This window comes from Pseudorasbora parva, chromosome 12 (genome assembly GCF_024679245.1).
Source record: "Pseudorasbora parva isolate DD20220531a chromosome 12, ASM2467924v1, whole genome shotgun sequence".
Lineage (NCBI taxonomy): Eukaryota > Metazoa > Chordata > Actinopteri > Cypriniformes > Gobionidae > Pseudorasbora > Pseudorasbora parva.
In genome coordinates, this window is record NC_090183.1 from 23220277 (window position 1) to 23236579 (window position 16303).

General features: G+C 37.8%; 2 protein-coding genes across 2 annotated transcripts; both read right to left on the reverse strand.

The window, feature by feature from the left end:
• Window positions 1-234: 234 nt before the first annotated feature.
• jpt1a (Jupiter microtubule associated homolog 1a) lies at window positions 235-12513 on the reverse strand. Its single transcript, XM_067458375.1, has 5 exons — window positions 12311-12513; window positions 10721-10860; window positions 9945-10054; window positions 9790-9817; window positions 235-1415 (listed from the first exon to the last, which is right to left on the reverse strand). Exons 1-5 carry the CDS (start codon window positions 12364-12366, stop codon window positions 1270-1272), a joined length of 480 nt encoding a protein of 159 aa, XP_067314476.1. The 5' UTR covers window positions 12367-12513; the 3' UTR covers window positions 235-1269.
• A 727-nt stretch (window positions 12514-13240) lies between these two features.
• On the reverse strand, window positions 13241-16277 carry sumo2a (small ubiquitin like modifier 2a). Its single transcript, XM_067459513.1, has 4 exons — window positions 16181-16277; window positions 15402-15530; window positions 13833-13904; window positions 13241-13743 (listed from the first exon to the last, which is right to left on the reverse strand). Exons 1-4 carry the CDS (start codon window positions 16250-16252, stop codon window positions 13681-13683), a joined length of 336 nt encoding a protein of 111 aa, XP_067315614.1. The 5' UTR covers window positions 16253-16277; the 3' UTR covers window positions 13241-13680.
• Window positions 16278-16303: the final 26 nt, after the last annotated feature.

Genomic DNA, 16303 nt, shown 5'->3' on the forward strand with positions numbered 1-16303 from the left:
TGCACTGCCATATTCCCTAGCATTCCCTCACATTTGATTGAATTAATAGGAAATCATAGTTGTGTCCCAAGTGACACATATGCACTTATACTCTATGTACTTATGCACTGTGTATTCATCTGTGTAGTGTGTGAATTGTATATGGTTATTTTGTCATTCACATGCATCTATGGAGAACTAGAAGACAGGTGTTTAGACGGCAGTGACATTATTATCTATTCTCAGGACAACACAGACAAAGATGTTTTTTTTTAATTTGAGAAAAGCTCATGTACATAAAAAAATGAACAGACTCAATTACACACTTCCTCCAAGAAGTCAAAGAACAATACAGCACCTTTTTGGCATACGTCAAAAATAACAAGGCAATAAGAACTTTCAATCTTTTTGGTGAATATGGAATATTTGATGAATGATTCAATAAATGTCTTTACACTGTGGCTGTTTGTATTTTCGTACATGTTTTATAACTACTTTTTAACGAACACAAATAAATAATAAAGAGCTCGCTCACATGCACCTTTTCTGGCACAGAAAAGTCACTAGTGACTAGAAGGTAACATTTCATTACACTCTGATGTTGTTGCTCTGTTCTTTTACCACGCACCTTAATGTTCAGGCAATGATTCAATGTGTTAAACTGTTAAACCTCATTGCGTTTTTGTTCTTTTGTAATAAATATCTCTTCAGTGATCAGTATATCAGTGTAAATACTTTTTTTCTTTACATCTACAAATGTTTTAGCCTTTTTTTATGAGCAATGATGGGTGTGAAAATGTGTGTCTTTAACCAGCAGGTCTGAGGCACCACAAATTGGGCACCACAGTTCATAAAGTGCTGACAAAAACTTAATACATAAAAAGGGAGACAAACACTGAATCAGGGAGATGTTTCTTAGGCTGATGTGAATGCAGTTTAACCTTCTAAATGTTGAATATTAATGGCAACTTTTGGCCTATGGTTGTAGTATCTGAGAGTAGCAGTGCTTTCACAGGATTTCTTTTTCCTAAGAGGTCTTAAGTCAACAAAAGACTGAGAGACCAACACTCAACACATTCAAAGGCATTCTTTGAATGAATCACAGCTCAGAGATTTGTGGCACATTTCTCTGACTAAATTGCCCTGATCTGAATCAGTTCTTTGTGGCTTATGTCATTTTTATTAATACAGTTATGCAGAGGATGAGCGCACTGACTACAGAACAGCACATTTACTCTGAGATGCTCGTTTCACATAGGCCCAGATCTTATCCTTAAGTGTGGCAAATGTTTAGCCTAAGATTAGAGAGGATTTGCCCCCTGGTGGGTTTCTACGGCCAGAAGGAAGCCCAGCTGCAGGCTGCTCTGTTTCAGAGAGGCAAGGAGGACCTGGTGTGTCATGCAGCTCCGGAACAGGTTTAGGTTCTTCTGTGCTATCTGGAAACATAGAAATGAAAAGACATACCAATTCATTATCATATAATTTTGCACCATTTCAATAAAAATATATGGGATAAAAAATGTTCTTATTCTTTTTTCTTTTATATATTTGCCACCTTTTTACTTGCTCTCACGCTTTTGAATGTCAACAATGTCAATGACCAATAAATAAAATAAAAATATTTTTTTTAATAGTTTAATTAAATCAATTAAATGACCCAGAAAAATGTTGTAAACAAACAAAAAAAGGTTTCTACATATTTTATTTAAACCTTGAATACGCAGATATGTAATTTTAATCATTATTTTCAACAAAAAAAATCAACATTTAAATATGTAATATAATAAGACATTCTTTTTTGTGTGCAAATATTATGAAATATTTCTTCATAAATATTATGTTGTTTTTTTCAGGGATTGCACCATATGAGATACTACATCCTAAACGTCTCGGTTACGTATTTAACCCTCGTTCCCTGAGAAGGGAACATAGACATTTTGTCAGTGACTGACGAATGGGCAAAGAAGCCAATCATCTAGAAAACACTCAGTGGCAGTGAAAATGCCATGGGCATGCAGAATTTGGATCCCGTAACTCCACCCCAGCACGTGGGCATATAAGGAAGTATTATCCTTATACACCATCACATTATATTTTCCTGCTGAGGAACCAAGACTGAACTCCCGGACGTTCCAGCGGTACAGCGGATGTGGCAGAGGGACGTTGCGTTGCCGTTCCCTCCTCAGAGAACAAGGGTTACATACGTAAACCGAGATGTTCCCTTTTGTTTAGTCACTCCGAGTAACGTCAGTGACTGACGAATGGGGGTCCCAATTTAATCACGCCACTTGGCTGTCTTCCAGTGCCCTGTCGTAAGATTAGTACGGACGAAGGACTCCAACCTATCACAGGAATTACCAAGGTACACTGGGAAGCATATTTCAGGTGGAGATATGCTAAGACGCCTACCCATAGGGAGGACTTAGAGAGTACAGACTTAGAGACTTGCTAAGGGGCTGCATATGGAAAACTCTGGGGAACCAGCCGAAGATGGATTTTTAACCCCAGGGGCGACACGCATGCCAAGGGAAGACACAAGGTCAAGGAGGCTTACGTTTTGATTCGGCATGTATATACGGATGGGTCAATGTATTGAAGTGTGTATGTGGCTCCTTGTCACGAATGGAAAACAAAAGTTTTATTCAAATTCTGAATATATTATAGACCTATTAATAAAAAATAAACAATAACTATATTGCCCAGACAGAGCGCAAAGAGTGCTCCCTTTATAATCACTAAAAGCTGTCACTCATTCAATAAACGCAATCTCACAGATTTCCACAGTGAAGCTGGTATACAACGAATCTCTTCACAATGTCTGCACTTACAGACGCACTTATTAACTGAACTCAGCAGCTGGACAAACACTCGAGCTGTGGGTGAATTCCAAGTTCAACACCTGTGATTGGCCAACTGCGTTGTAGATATCTACAAACATGTCTGTGATTGGCTACATTACTCACCGACGCAAAAACACGTTGGAAATGTAATCATATGACGAGTGCAAATACAGATACACACTGGATCATTTGCTAGCTCCTTTTCGCTAATAATATGCTATTATTACGAATTCTTATGGAGGATTACATATCCTAGACAAGCAGTTATTGGCAGCGTTTCCCTCTTAAAGCAGAAGCAGCAGCAGGTTGGCTGTGGTTTGAGTGAGAAAATGACAAGCTATTATCCAGTCTGTCTCAAGCTCAGAACAGTGATGTCCATTGGGTCCGTGGACAAGCCTCCCCCTAATTATATTAACCTTTGTAATTAGACACACTATTTAGTTTTGTATGGTACTTGGAGTTTCCTGTTGTTACTGTACTAGCATCTTGCGTTATCTAGACAATGTTGTCTCTAAGAAACTTTCAATTTAATCAGAAATTGTTTAAACAGTCAATAAGTGGATAAATTACTGCTTGCAGGAATATAGTTGGAATTCAGTTGCCCCTTTCTTCAGTTTAAGGCGCTGAGCGAAGCTTGCTTGAAATGGGCCGAACACACGAACGATTTTCAATTAAATTGTTGTGGTATCCGATTATAATAAACATCAACCATGACTGTTGACATTTTTTATCTGTGGGAAGGGTATGAAAAGTCCTCCCGTCTCCTGCACAGCCAGGAACATGACATTTGTGTCCATGAGAGCTGCAGTTTTTGCTATCCTCGAGTGTCGCTTGTGTACCTGCAGTCCCGATGATTCGGCTCCGTCAGTTCCGCCTGACAATGAACATGTTCAGACATATGCAAATGTTGGGGGCGTACATAATAATGATACCCAATGACTGCGTCACGAGCACGGAAAAATAATCACTTATTTTTCCGTGGTGTTTTTCATGCACGAGATTTACATAAGAAGTAGGAGGCAATGGTGTTTGAGACTCACAGTATGGGATGTCCATGTACTGAACTCTTATTATTTCACTATGGCAAGGTTAATTCAATTTTTCATTCTAGGCCACCTTTAATAAAGCTTGTGCACAATATATGTTTGGATCTGAATCCCTGCCTCCAAACAAATTGTCACTTAAATGATTAATTTTGTTACATACACTAAATGCTGTAAATGCTAAGGAAGAATATTTTTTATGTGGCCATGAAAATTATCCTTCTCTAAGAATTAGGATAAACATACCTATTAAGCTCACCAACGTCTGCATTGAGACATTTTAGTGAACAGGGTATTGGTTTCAGTACAAGAAGTTATGTTAAAATAAAATATTAATCTCTCACACAATAATATTTTATTTTAAATTGCAAAAGCATTTGAATTAACATGACATCATCATCATCATCAAGTCTGGCTGTGCTTAATGGGTAAATGTTTGAAAACTTTTCAATGCACGGATACTTTTGTTTGAAAGGTTGGAAGACTACAGGTGTGTTGTGTGGAATAATTATAATATTATTCTTTTAAAATGTTGTTTAAAATAAACAAGAATTTTTCAAACACACAAAAAAGCTTAATGGCATTAAGCTAACAATGTTTTTTTTTTTTAAGTTCTGGTTTATTTTAAACAACATTTTTAAAGAATAATTTTATAAAGATTAACTTCAAGTGACAACCATCAGTTAATATTTAAAGTTTGTTTATGAAGTATTTACAAGTATTCATTAAAGGGATACTCCACCTCTTTTTCATAGTAAACTGTTATTCCTTCCACTAAGACGAGTTGATACATACCTCTCTCTGCTCAGTGCATGCACTTAAAGGGTTACTTCAGCGATTAGCATATGGCCTTGTATCAGTAGAAACCCTGGAGTATATTCAAATGATTGTGCTTTCCCCCCTCATATCCCCCTGAGATGAGATTTACAGTGCCTTGCGACAGTATTCCCCCCCTTGAACTTTGCGACCTTTTGCCACATTTCAGGCTTCAAACATAAAAATATAAAACTGTAATTTTTTTGTGAAGAATCAACAACAAGTGGGACACAATCATGAAGTGGAATGAAATTTATTGGATATTTCAAACTTTTTTAACAAATCAAAAACGGAAAAATTGGGCGTGCAAAATTATTCGGCCCCCTTTGGGTTAATACTTTGTAGCGCCACCTTTTGCTGCGATTACAGCTGTAAGTCGCTTGGGGTGTGTCTCTATCAGTTTTGCACATCGAGAGACTGAAATTTTTGCCCATTCTTCCTTGCAGAACAGCTCGAGCTCAGTGAGGTTGGATGGAGAGCGTTTGTGAACAGCAGTTTTCAGTTCTTTCCACAGATTCTCGATTGGATTCAGGTCTGGACTTTGACCGTCCCAGTCTCAGGTCTTTTGCAGACTCCATCAGGTTTTCTTCCAGAATGGTCCTGTATTTGGCTCCATCCATCTTCCCATCAATTTTAACCATCTTCCCTGTCCCTGCTGAAGAAAAGCAGGCCCAAACCATGATGCTGCCACCACCATGTTTGACAGTGGGGATGGTGTGTTCAGGGGGATGAGCTGTGTTGCTTTTATGCCAAACATAACGTTTTGCATTGTTGCCAAAAAGTTCAATTTTGGTTTCATCTGACCAGAGCACCTTCTTCCACATGTTTGGTGTGTCTCCCAGGTGGCTTGTGGCAAACTTTAAACAACACTTTTTATGGATATCTTTAAGAAATGGCTTTCTTCTTGCTACTCTTCCATAAAGGCCAGATTTGTGCAGTATACGACTGATTGTCTCCCACCTCAGCTGTGGATCTCTGCAGTTCATCCAGAGTGATCATGGGCCTCTTAGCTGAATCTCTGATCAGTCTTCTCCTTGTATGAGCTGAAAGTTTAGAGGGACGGCCAGGTCTTGGTAGATTTGCAGTGGTCCGATACTCCTTCCATTTCAATATTATCGCTTGCACAGTGCTCATTGGGATGTTTAAAGCTTGGGAAATCTTTTTGTATCCAAATCCAGCTTTAAACTTCTCCACAACAGTATCTCGGACCTGCTTGTTGTGTTCCTTGTTCTTCTTGATGCTCTCTGCGCTTTAAACGGACCTCCTGAGACTATCACAGTGCAGGTGCATTTATACGGAGACTTGATTACACACAGGTGGATTCTATTTATCATCATTAGTCATTTAGTTCAACATTAGATCATTCAGAGATCCTCACTGAACTTCTGGAGAGAGTTCGCTGCACTGAAAGTAAAGGGGGCGAATAATTTTGCATGCCCAATTTTTCAGTTTTTGATTTGTTAAAAAAGTTTGAAATATCCAATAAATTTCATTCTACTTCATGATTGTGTCCCACCTGTTGTTGATTCTTCACAAAATACAGTTTTATATCTTTATGTTTGAAGCCTGAAATTTGGCAAAAGGTTGCAAAGTTCAATGGCGCCAAATAATTTTGCAAGGCACTGTGTGCATTTTATTTCTGGAAAAATTCCTCCTATGATGCAAATTGACGATTTTTGCATCATACAACCCCACATCAGAAAAAGTTGGGACAGTATGGAATGTGCAAATAAAATAAAAAAGAAGTGATTTCTAAAATTACTTTGACTTGTATTTCATTGCAGACAATATGAACACAAAATATTTTATGTTTTGTCTGGTCAACTTCATGTCATTTGTAAATATGCATCCTTTCCTGTCATTCAGACCTGCAACACATTTAAAAAAAAGTTGGGACAGTAAAGCATTTACCACTTTGTAATGTTGCCATTCCTTTTCACAACACTTAAAAGAAGTTTAGGGACTGAAGACACCAAGTGATGAAGTGTTTCAGGTGTAATTTTGTCCCATTCCTGCAAACAAGTCTTAAGGTGGGCAACAGTACGGGGTCTTCGTTGTCGCATTTTGTGCCTCAAAATGCGCCACACATTCTCTATTGGAGACAGGTCGGGACTGCAGGCAGGCCAGTCAAGTACCCGTACCCTCCTTCTCCGCAGCCAGGACTTTGTAATGTGTGCAGAATGTGGTTTTGCATTGTCTTGTTGAAATATGCATGGACGTCCCTGGAAAAGATATCTTCTTGAAGGCAGCATATTATGCTCCAAAATCTCTATGTACTTTTCAGCATTAATGGTGCCTTCACAGAAGTGCAAGTTACCTTTGCCAAGGGCACTGACACAACCCCATACCATGACAGACCCTGGCTTTTGGACTTGTTGCTGGTAACAGTCTGGATGATCCTTTTCTTCGTTGGTCCGGAGCACACGGCGTCCATTCCTCCCAAAAAATACCTGAAATACTGATTCATCTGACCACAGTACACATTTCCACTGTGTGATGGTCCATCCCAGATGCCTCTGAGCCCAGAGAAGTCGACGGCGCTTCTGGACACTGTTAACATAAGGCTTCCTTTTGGCACAGTACAGTTTTAACTGGCATTTGTGGATGTAACTACGTACAGTATTGTGGTACTTGACAAAGGTTTGCCAAAGTAGTCCTGAGCCCATGTGGTGATATCGCTTATAGATGAATGATGATTCTTGATGCAGTGCCGCCTGAGGGATCGGAGATCACGGTTGTTCAGCTTAGGCTTGTGGCCTTGTCCTTTACGCACTGAAATTCCTCCAGATTCCTTGAATCTTGTAATTATGTTATGCACTGTTGAATGTGAAATATCCAAATCTCTTCCTATCTTTCTTTGAGGAACATTGTTTTTAAACATTTCAATAATTTTCTCACGTATTTGTTGGCAAACTGGCGATCCTCGGCCCATCTTTGCTCCTAAAGGATTAGATCTTTCTTGGATGCTGCTTTTGTACCAAATCATAATTTCAATCACCTGTTGACATCACCTGTTTCAAATCACATCATTATTTAACCCTTTTACCTCATTACTAGCCCTAAATTGCTCCTGTCCCAACTTTTTTTTAAATGTGTTGCAGGTCTGAATGACAGGAAAGGATGCATATTTACAAATGACATGAAGTTGGCCAGACAAAACATGAAATATTTTGTGTTCATATTGTCTGCAATGAAATACAAGTCAAAGTAAATTTAGAAATCACTACTTTCTTTTTTTATTTGCGTTTTCCAAACTGTCCCAACTTTTTCTGATTTGGGGTTGTAGTAGGAATGTTTGGCCACAGCCAGCAGAGGGAGCCATTTCCGCATGTTTTGAACCCGTGCATGGGGGATGGAGATCACACTCAGAGCTCAGCTCGCAGCTACAGGCACTCATTTAAACAGAGCTATGGTGAGCAATGTAAGTCTTTTAACTTCTCAAATTAATTTATATGAAAGTTAAGCTTGCAAAGGCATGAACTGAAAAGCGCCAGACTGAACTCGCGTTGTGAATGTATGCCGCGAGTGTAGTTGCGATTACCTCAGCTCTCATCACGAGAGCTCATCAGCTCATTTATCTGATCCTGCAGTAAGTGCTCAGTGCTGTGATACTCTCGCGGTGACTCACTCATTATATTGAACAGACACGTTCAGTTTTTAATTGTAGTGTCTTCTCCAACTCAGTCACAGTAATCCAGTAGGTGGCTTTGGGAATGGCCTCACAGGGCAGCGAAGTATTCCGAGAATTGTAGTCTTTCATCCCCATGAGACAAAAATAAATTTACTGTCTTTTCTCAGTCTAGAAGGCACCAAATTAAAAAAATGATTTCACATTTCTACTACATTGATGACCAAGTTTAAATAGAGATTCATCTTCCCAGCGCTGAAGTACCCCTTTAATCACTCTGACGCGCGGCGCAGTAAAAAGTCATGGTGGAAAAATCCTCTCTCACATATCCCCCTCACTCTCTCATTTCCATCAATAGGTGGTGATGATTTTTCAGCCGGGACTTTTTACTGCGCCGAGTCGAAGCACTCTCAGAAGTGCTATTCCGCCATACATTATAGTTATCATTTTAGAAAAGCGCCATGTTTTATTTTTTGGCACCATTCTTGGTTGTTCAGCTTTTCTTGTAACTGTATTTAAATAGGGGATAAGTGGAGGTGTTTGGTCGAGTCTAACTTGATCTCTGTTTGTTACCTAATGAATGAACTGGGCTTAGTGGGCTAAGCTAAATGCAATCAAAATGTCACCGTGCGTCAGAGAGATTAAGTGCACGCACTGAGACACGAGAGGTATGTATCAACTTAAGGGAATAACATAGTTTAATATGAAAAAGCAGTGGAGTATCCCTTTAAGTATTTGCGTTCAATGTGGATGAGCTTATTGGAACAGCAACATTTTCATTTTTTTCATTAATAAATATTATTAAAGTTAAATTTAAAAGGACAATTTTGCTAAATAAATTATCTGGATCATGTATTAAGTTAATACATATTTTAATATGAACAGCTATGATTGAAAATATCTATGATTTTAACTTTTTTCCCCTAAAAATTCACATTTAAGGTGCTCCTCTTCTGGTGAAAGTTTTCAGACAGCTTTTAAAATGGCCACCAGACAGTGTGAACACAAGGATACCCATATCTCAGTGAAATGGTCTGATTAACTTTAATTTACAGAAGGTATATAGTAACAAACACATCAAATGGTTAAGACATTAAGTAGAATGATAAATTATTTTCTATATATTCTTTTTATAATCTGAGCTTAACAATACCAGTGTGCTTAATGGGTACATTTACCCTACTTAATAATCGTTCACAGAATAAACCGGAATGAACTGGTCGATTGATTGTAATGTTTATGTAGTTACATCAAGTTCATCTCATTAACTAGTTCAGATGTTCATAATTGATCATAATGAATAATCATAATGAGTGCTAATTCACTGTGTGATTGGCAGCATATAAATGTTTCATGATGAATCACGTGAATCATATGATGATTGCTGCACTTGAATCTGTTACACTGATAAATGATGCCCAATTCATTCTATTTTTTGTGTGTGTCATTGATGCAAAATTATATGAAGAGTTAGAACACTCACCAACATTGACTGAGTCTTCATCACCATTCTGTGCAAAAATAAAGCATATTTTCATTAAGAACATTATGCAATCACTTTAAAGTCAGTCTGAACTTTGTCAAAGGTCACAAGTTTGTTTTCACTCATTAATGACTTAACTTGTCTCTATATCTTACCACAGGTATATTATTGTCGAGTGTGGCGTTACTTTGGTGGACTGGTTGAGCAGTACATCTTCTGAGCGGGGCAGATGGCTCTCCACACAACACACCTGTAGGCTTCCCACCTTTCAAACAAATAAGAACTGTAAAAGTATCTGTGCATTGATCTTAAAAACAATAGAAAATACTTACAGCCCAGATATACAGTCAGTAAGTTGTATTTTATTATTTTTTATTAATTAAAATACATTTAAGAGCATATTACGTATTTTGAGAGATTAAAGAACAGAATATTTTAATATGCTCCCATTCATAGAGATTTTTAGAGGGATGCCGAGGCTTTTTAGGTTGGGCAAAATCTGCGATCTCTGACCCAGTTTGTTTGATGGCTTCCATGGCTGCAAAATGTTGTAGTTTTAGCACCAACTGACAACCCGTAGGTCAAAATGCTAGAATAACTGTCTGTAGCATTGTTTTTAAGAGAATCAAGTATGTGAACAGAGTTATTATAGTATTTGTATTCTTAGGTACAGTAAAATATGGTTTAAATGTGGATCTGAAACACATTGCTCAATATCACACATGCTAAAGTGAGTCACATTCAGTTATAGTAGCTTAAACAAGATGTATATGTCTGGGGAGGGAAAAATCACATTTAAAGTTTAAAACACATAATTTCAATATTTCTTATCATTTTCTCTAAGGTTTAGCAAACTTAAAGGCAATTAAAGAGAATAAAAGAATGCTATTAAAAAGTAAAATATGAGACGTGAATCAATAAAAATCAGCACCTGGTGGATTGTTCCTCCGATGGGCATGAGGGTCCTCAGGTTCAGCAAATATACTAGATGCCATTTTGTTTTTTTTCACAGGTTTCTCTTCATCCGTGCCAAAGCAGATGTTTGAACCTCCACCTGGCGGACGCAGCACTCTGGGATGGAAAGCAAAGAAATATTAAAAATGTGAAGTAATAAATGCAACTTTTATTACCATTCACTAATTTGTTTGTCTTTATTTGAGCCATGGACATTGTTAGTTTATATTTTAAAAGTTCATTGTTTTTTTTGTTTTGTGTTTTACAGTTTATTCCCTGTCAGCTTTCATTTTTGACTTTTGAAGTGTTTATGTTGTCACATGCATACTACAACACACACACACACACACACACACACACACACACACACACACACACACACACACACACACACACACACACACACACACACACACACATACAAAAAGACTGACCAATGAGGGACAAATAAAATATGTTGAATGTTAACTTAGAATGTTGGGTAACATTACAGTGTGCCTTTAAGAAGAACAAGAAAAAATATTGTAGCTTTATAAATATGTTTAATGAAAATGTATTTCTGGAGATGTCAGATGTTCAGTTCCTCAAGTGAATGTATTATTTGATTGAATTATATGTATACTTATTTTATTTCTGTAAATCAACATTTCTTTACTGTTTTTATTAATGCAAGAAAGCTTCAGTGAGCTGAGCTGAAACTGTCGTCTGACAGCGAGCATGCTGAAATAAAGCTCACTCAAAATCACTCTACCAGTCCGACTGATAGAAAAAAAAAACGATGGATAAACGTGATTACTGATAAACGGCATAGTGCATTCAGTTAATGAAACGATAACGGTTACAACAGGGAGTGTAATATAATTCTTTACTACACCAGCTGAACCGCACCCAACCTACACACACATGCGCTCAAGCATTCTCTCGTACTCAGAACGCGTGGAGAGGGACTCGTTTCAAACGAAACACTATACATTGCAGTAAAGATGTTTTAATTACTAGGCAATTATGTCGTTAATTGCGTAGCTGTCCTTTTGAAGATGCTGCAGTCGGAGGCCGTGTCACAAAGCCAGCCAGTTGCCTACCTAGACAGCGTTTTGGAGCATTAATAAATAAGACTTGGAAAGCACCCGCTGTGCCTCAAAATGCTGCACGCGCCTCTGCTGTCTACCCCCCAAAAAACTGTCTAGATAAGCAGCTAACAAGATTCAAACACTGCCAGAAGGATGCACATATTAGTACAATAAAACAGACATCCATACATCAAAATCCTGCCTTGAAGGGATTTTAAAATCCGATATACTTTGCCTTTGATCTACGGCGTCCCATTTTATCCCCAAAACGCAGTATTTGTACCGAAGATGGTGCTCATTTCTCATCAGCATCACCACCCATTTGTACGATAATATCGTTCAGCTGGAGAATTTTTAGTTTGTCAGTGATATTACATGTCATATAACGTCCTAAAATACCATTTGCCATTATTAAGATTAAATAATAACCAGTTTGCCACAACCTAAACCGCCTGAGCATTATTATCTTTTTAGTTCGTATAGACATCTGTCAGCACCTGGAGCTGCTCCTCCCGGTCGGATCCATGCCTTGATAAGTAGTGGTGGTCGTCATCTTCAACACTCAGTTTCTGTTCACGGCGTTTCCCAAACTATATTCGACAGATTATTGTCATCAAGCCACAAAGAGCGTCTCCAGCTCAGGGCATCAGTCTCCTAGTGCTGAATCTGCGCTCCTGTACACGCCCATTAGACGCGATTAGTGCTGCACTTCTGCAGGTCCGCCAGTGGAGCGGCGCCAGCGAGCAACGTTTGCACAAATAAAGACAGTTGTGGTCATAAATTCAGAATAAGTCTCTCGCAAACATTCACTGATTCTCGAACATAATTTTAACGGCAGTCATAGTAAATTGTACTTGCTCTACTTATTTGTCTGGGAATGGGAAATATTTAAGCATCTAAGCTTCTAAAGGACGGTAGGCTACTAAACGAGACACCCTATTCAAAAGTTTACACCCCTATTTGGGTCTCTTTCTTGAGGATCTGGTTGCACCTTTTAGAACAGTTACCTGTCCCTCAGTTGTCTGCTAGTTTCTGCTGGAGAGGGTTTATGCAGAAAAAGCTAGAAACCAAAGTATTATTATCTTCTGAAAAACAGTGGACAGTTTAACTGCTCAGGACAATTGAAAAGCCACTATCACACACAAAAAGTTGTGGATCATCCAGGTAACAATAAAATATTCAGAATTGCTTGAGCACTTTTGAAGTCTTTTATTTTGCAGTTGTTTTGTCTTGACTACACGATAACATTAGTTTGTTGAAAATGTATTCAGTGAGCACTAACAAAATTAAACAATTGTATGTTTTTTTGTAGCTTCTACAAGGTGTATGTAAACCACAATTGTATTGACATAATAGAATAGTGGAAACACAATGTCCCATTTAACTATGTTGGTTAGTTCTTTTAAAAGGTAGACAAGCCTCAAGTCGTTTTGTAAAACTGTTTTATTCCAACACAAATTCTTATCAACATTTCAATTCACAACACAAGTCACTGAATAAAATTAGCCTGAGTACAAAAGAGAAATACATCAACATATATAAAATATATATAAAAAGTCCAACGGCTCTGATCAAACAAAACAGTACTTTAGAACTGACACAGACCAAAATTCTATATACCAGATCTTATGACTGATCAAAAGCAGTTTGGCCTTGATGCTCTTAGGTCCACATCTGATGAAATATATCAATGCTTTTACACAATATATTTTAAAAATGCCATTCATCTGATTTAGGAGAGCTGATGGGCATTTTAGTGGGCACATTTTGGCAAGGTGGAGGGAGGTCAGCCTATATATAAAAAAAAAAAAAAAAAAAGCAGGGGACAGAGAGGAGGACAATGGTGATAGAGGGATAGGGTAGTTATTTACATCAGGCCCCCAGTCTGTTGCTGAAATACATCAATTGTATCCTCATCCTCCATTTCCAACTGCAAAGAGAAAAAAAAGGCATAATATAAATCATTTGCATGCTTTAAGCATGGTGACATCCAGAACTGGTCATATCAGTGAACTGTACCTGAGCTGGTGTGTCAGTCTCATTAATTGGCTGCCCATCAAACCGGAACCGTATCTGACGCATTGACAGCCCCTGTGAACAGATCCAATGATGACTTGATAAGCATACTTTAGACATAACAACAACCAAGTGGAATATTGTGGAGGAAAGGCCCTGTCAAATGTTGAATGATGTATCACTAGGGATGTGTGATACCACTTATTTTGTTAGATACAATTCCAATATTTATAAAGCCAGTATCACTGTTACGATACTTCTAAACTGAACTTTTAAATGACTACATTTATTAAATAATTAAAATTACTAAAAAGTAAAATGGGTAAAGAAACCCACTTAACATTATATTTTAAAAGGCATTTTATCATTCACTAAGCCTTAAATTGCAACATATTAGATCATATTTTTGTTTACACATGGTTAAAATGTTTACTTGCAGAGGTAACCATGGAAATCTACAAATACTAGTTGAACTTATGTCATTGTAGTAAAAAAAATGGTTGCTTTTCAAAAGGGCCGGTCAATAACCGTTACACCCATAAAATACAACCTTTTTATGCTGATAGTGTATGATTGATATTAACATTATTACACAAATAGAACATAATCAATATCAACTTTTAACATTACATTTAAAGTGTGCAATTACACTATGTAAGCTACAATTAATATTGTAAAATAACTCAAACATGTTTTTTGTCTTCTAACGAGCAATGTTGTGAGCTGCGTTTTCAAAAAGCATCAATGGTTTCTTATGATACTTTTGGGAAACAGCCCTGTTTGAACAGTGTCATCAGTGAACAAATGCGGTCTGTGATTGATTGGTTCTGTCTCGCAGCATTTGCGTGCGTCCAGATCATGGCTCAGATGAGCAGGATAATAGTTATATACTGCACAACTATTCGGTAACATGGGATATTTGTATATGCATTAAATAATCTTTTTTAATGAACAAAATTACTGGTTAAATAAAAATACCATAGTATCAATATTTTTATTTGAAAACATTACTTTTTGATGCTCAAAACAGTAGATGCTTTATATTGATACGCCCATCCCCAAGTATCACTTTCAGCACAGAATTGCATGTCTTCCGAAACCAAGCTAATGATTCCTCAATTCATGTGATATTGAATATAATAGCTTTGGGATGATAGGCCCAGTTGTTCATGTTTGTGACTTTCACAAAGGGTTTTGCATCACTATCGATGGCTTATCAAAAGTAGAAAATTTGCAGAAAATGGTGGTTACTGTGATACCAATAATTCCTTAAAAAAAATAAAGTTGGACTACTTGAGATGAGTTAACCACCTTACGTTAAAGCCCTAATGGTAGTTATGTGAAAGGGCCTTCTGTTGTATAGGTTGTCTATTAACTTTGTAGGAGTTTTATAAATTAGAATTTTCTATAACCAAAGATCAGCAATGATAATGCAACACTGGACTAACTTTTAGCAAATATTGAAACAGACTACAAACACTGTATGACAACCTGTGCAGTTAAAAGGAAGGATTACTGTTTTTGTAATGGAAGGTAAATGATGCGGTTGAATGTGCATGAAATGCCTTTTACCTGTCTCTCACAATATGCTTTCATCAGTTTGTTGAGGGGTGTGTGCCTCTTGATTTTGAACTGAACCACTGAGCCATCCTGCCCAGCAACTTTCAGATTTATGTGGTCATTTTCAGTTTTTACACCCTCCTGTAATTAAAAGTGAAAGAGTTATCGTACATACTTAAACAAATGATCAAAATAAAAGTTGTGCAGTCTCTACTCTGTACTAATGAGCTGATTCAGGCGTGTGGGCGACATGGAAAATGTGCAGTGGTTGGGGCCTTGGGGGTCCGAGGACAGGTTTGAGAAGCACTGTTGTAGAGTAAGTTTATCAGTATTGTAAAGCACATAAACACAAGCGCAACTCATACATTTTTAAAGGTTGTTTTCACACACACAAAATCTGTCGAAACACGATTAAAAACAAATAAATGAACTCCCACAACACGTCCGTTACAAATCAACGCAGCAGCTGCACTCTCTTTAAAAAAAGCGGCACAAACCCAGAGCTTTACGTGAAAACAGTGTAGTGACCACACACACTTCCAAAATAACGTTAGCGTTTTGGTTACTCTGCAAGTTGTCTTATTACTTGCCGTATGCATGAAGTGCGGGGCACATTAGCGCCCATGACAATTAGCGCGTTAGCTTTATGAAAGGCCAGCACCATTTCACAAAGACATTAAATCAATTAACAATAAGTGAGAGGGGGAAACCTCTAAAAATAGCCCCATTGATCATATAACAAAGATTTGTCGCGCTTATTATAACATTTATAGCGAGCCATACTAACACACCTTTGGCTTCTCGTCTGCCATGACTGCCGCTGTCTCACACGAAGGCGCGTAATGCCGCCGGACGTGACGCATTTAAAAGGGCCCACTTCCGGAAACACATTACTGACCATCTTCCCCTTGATT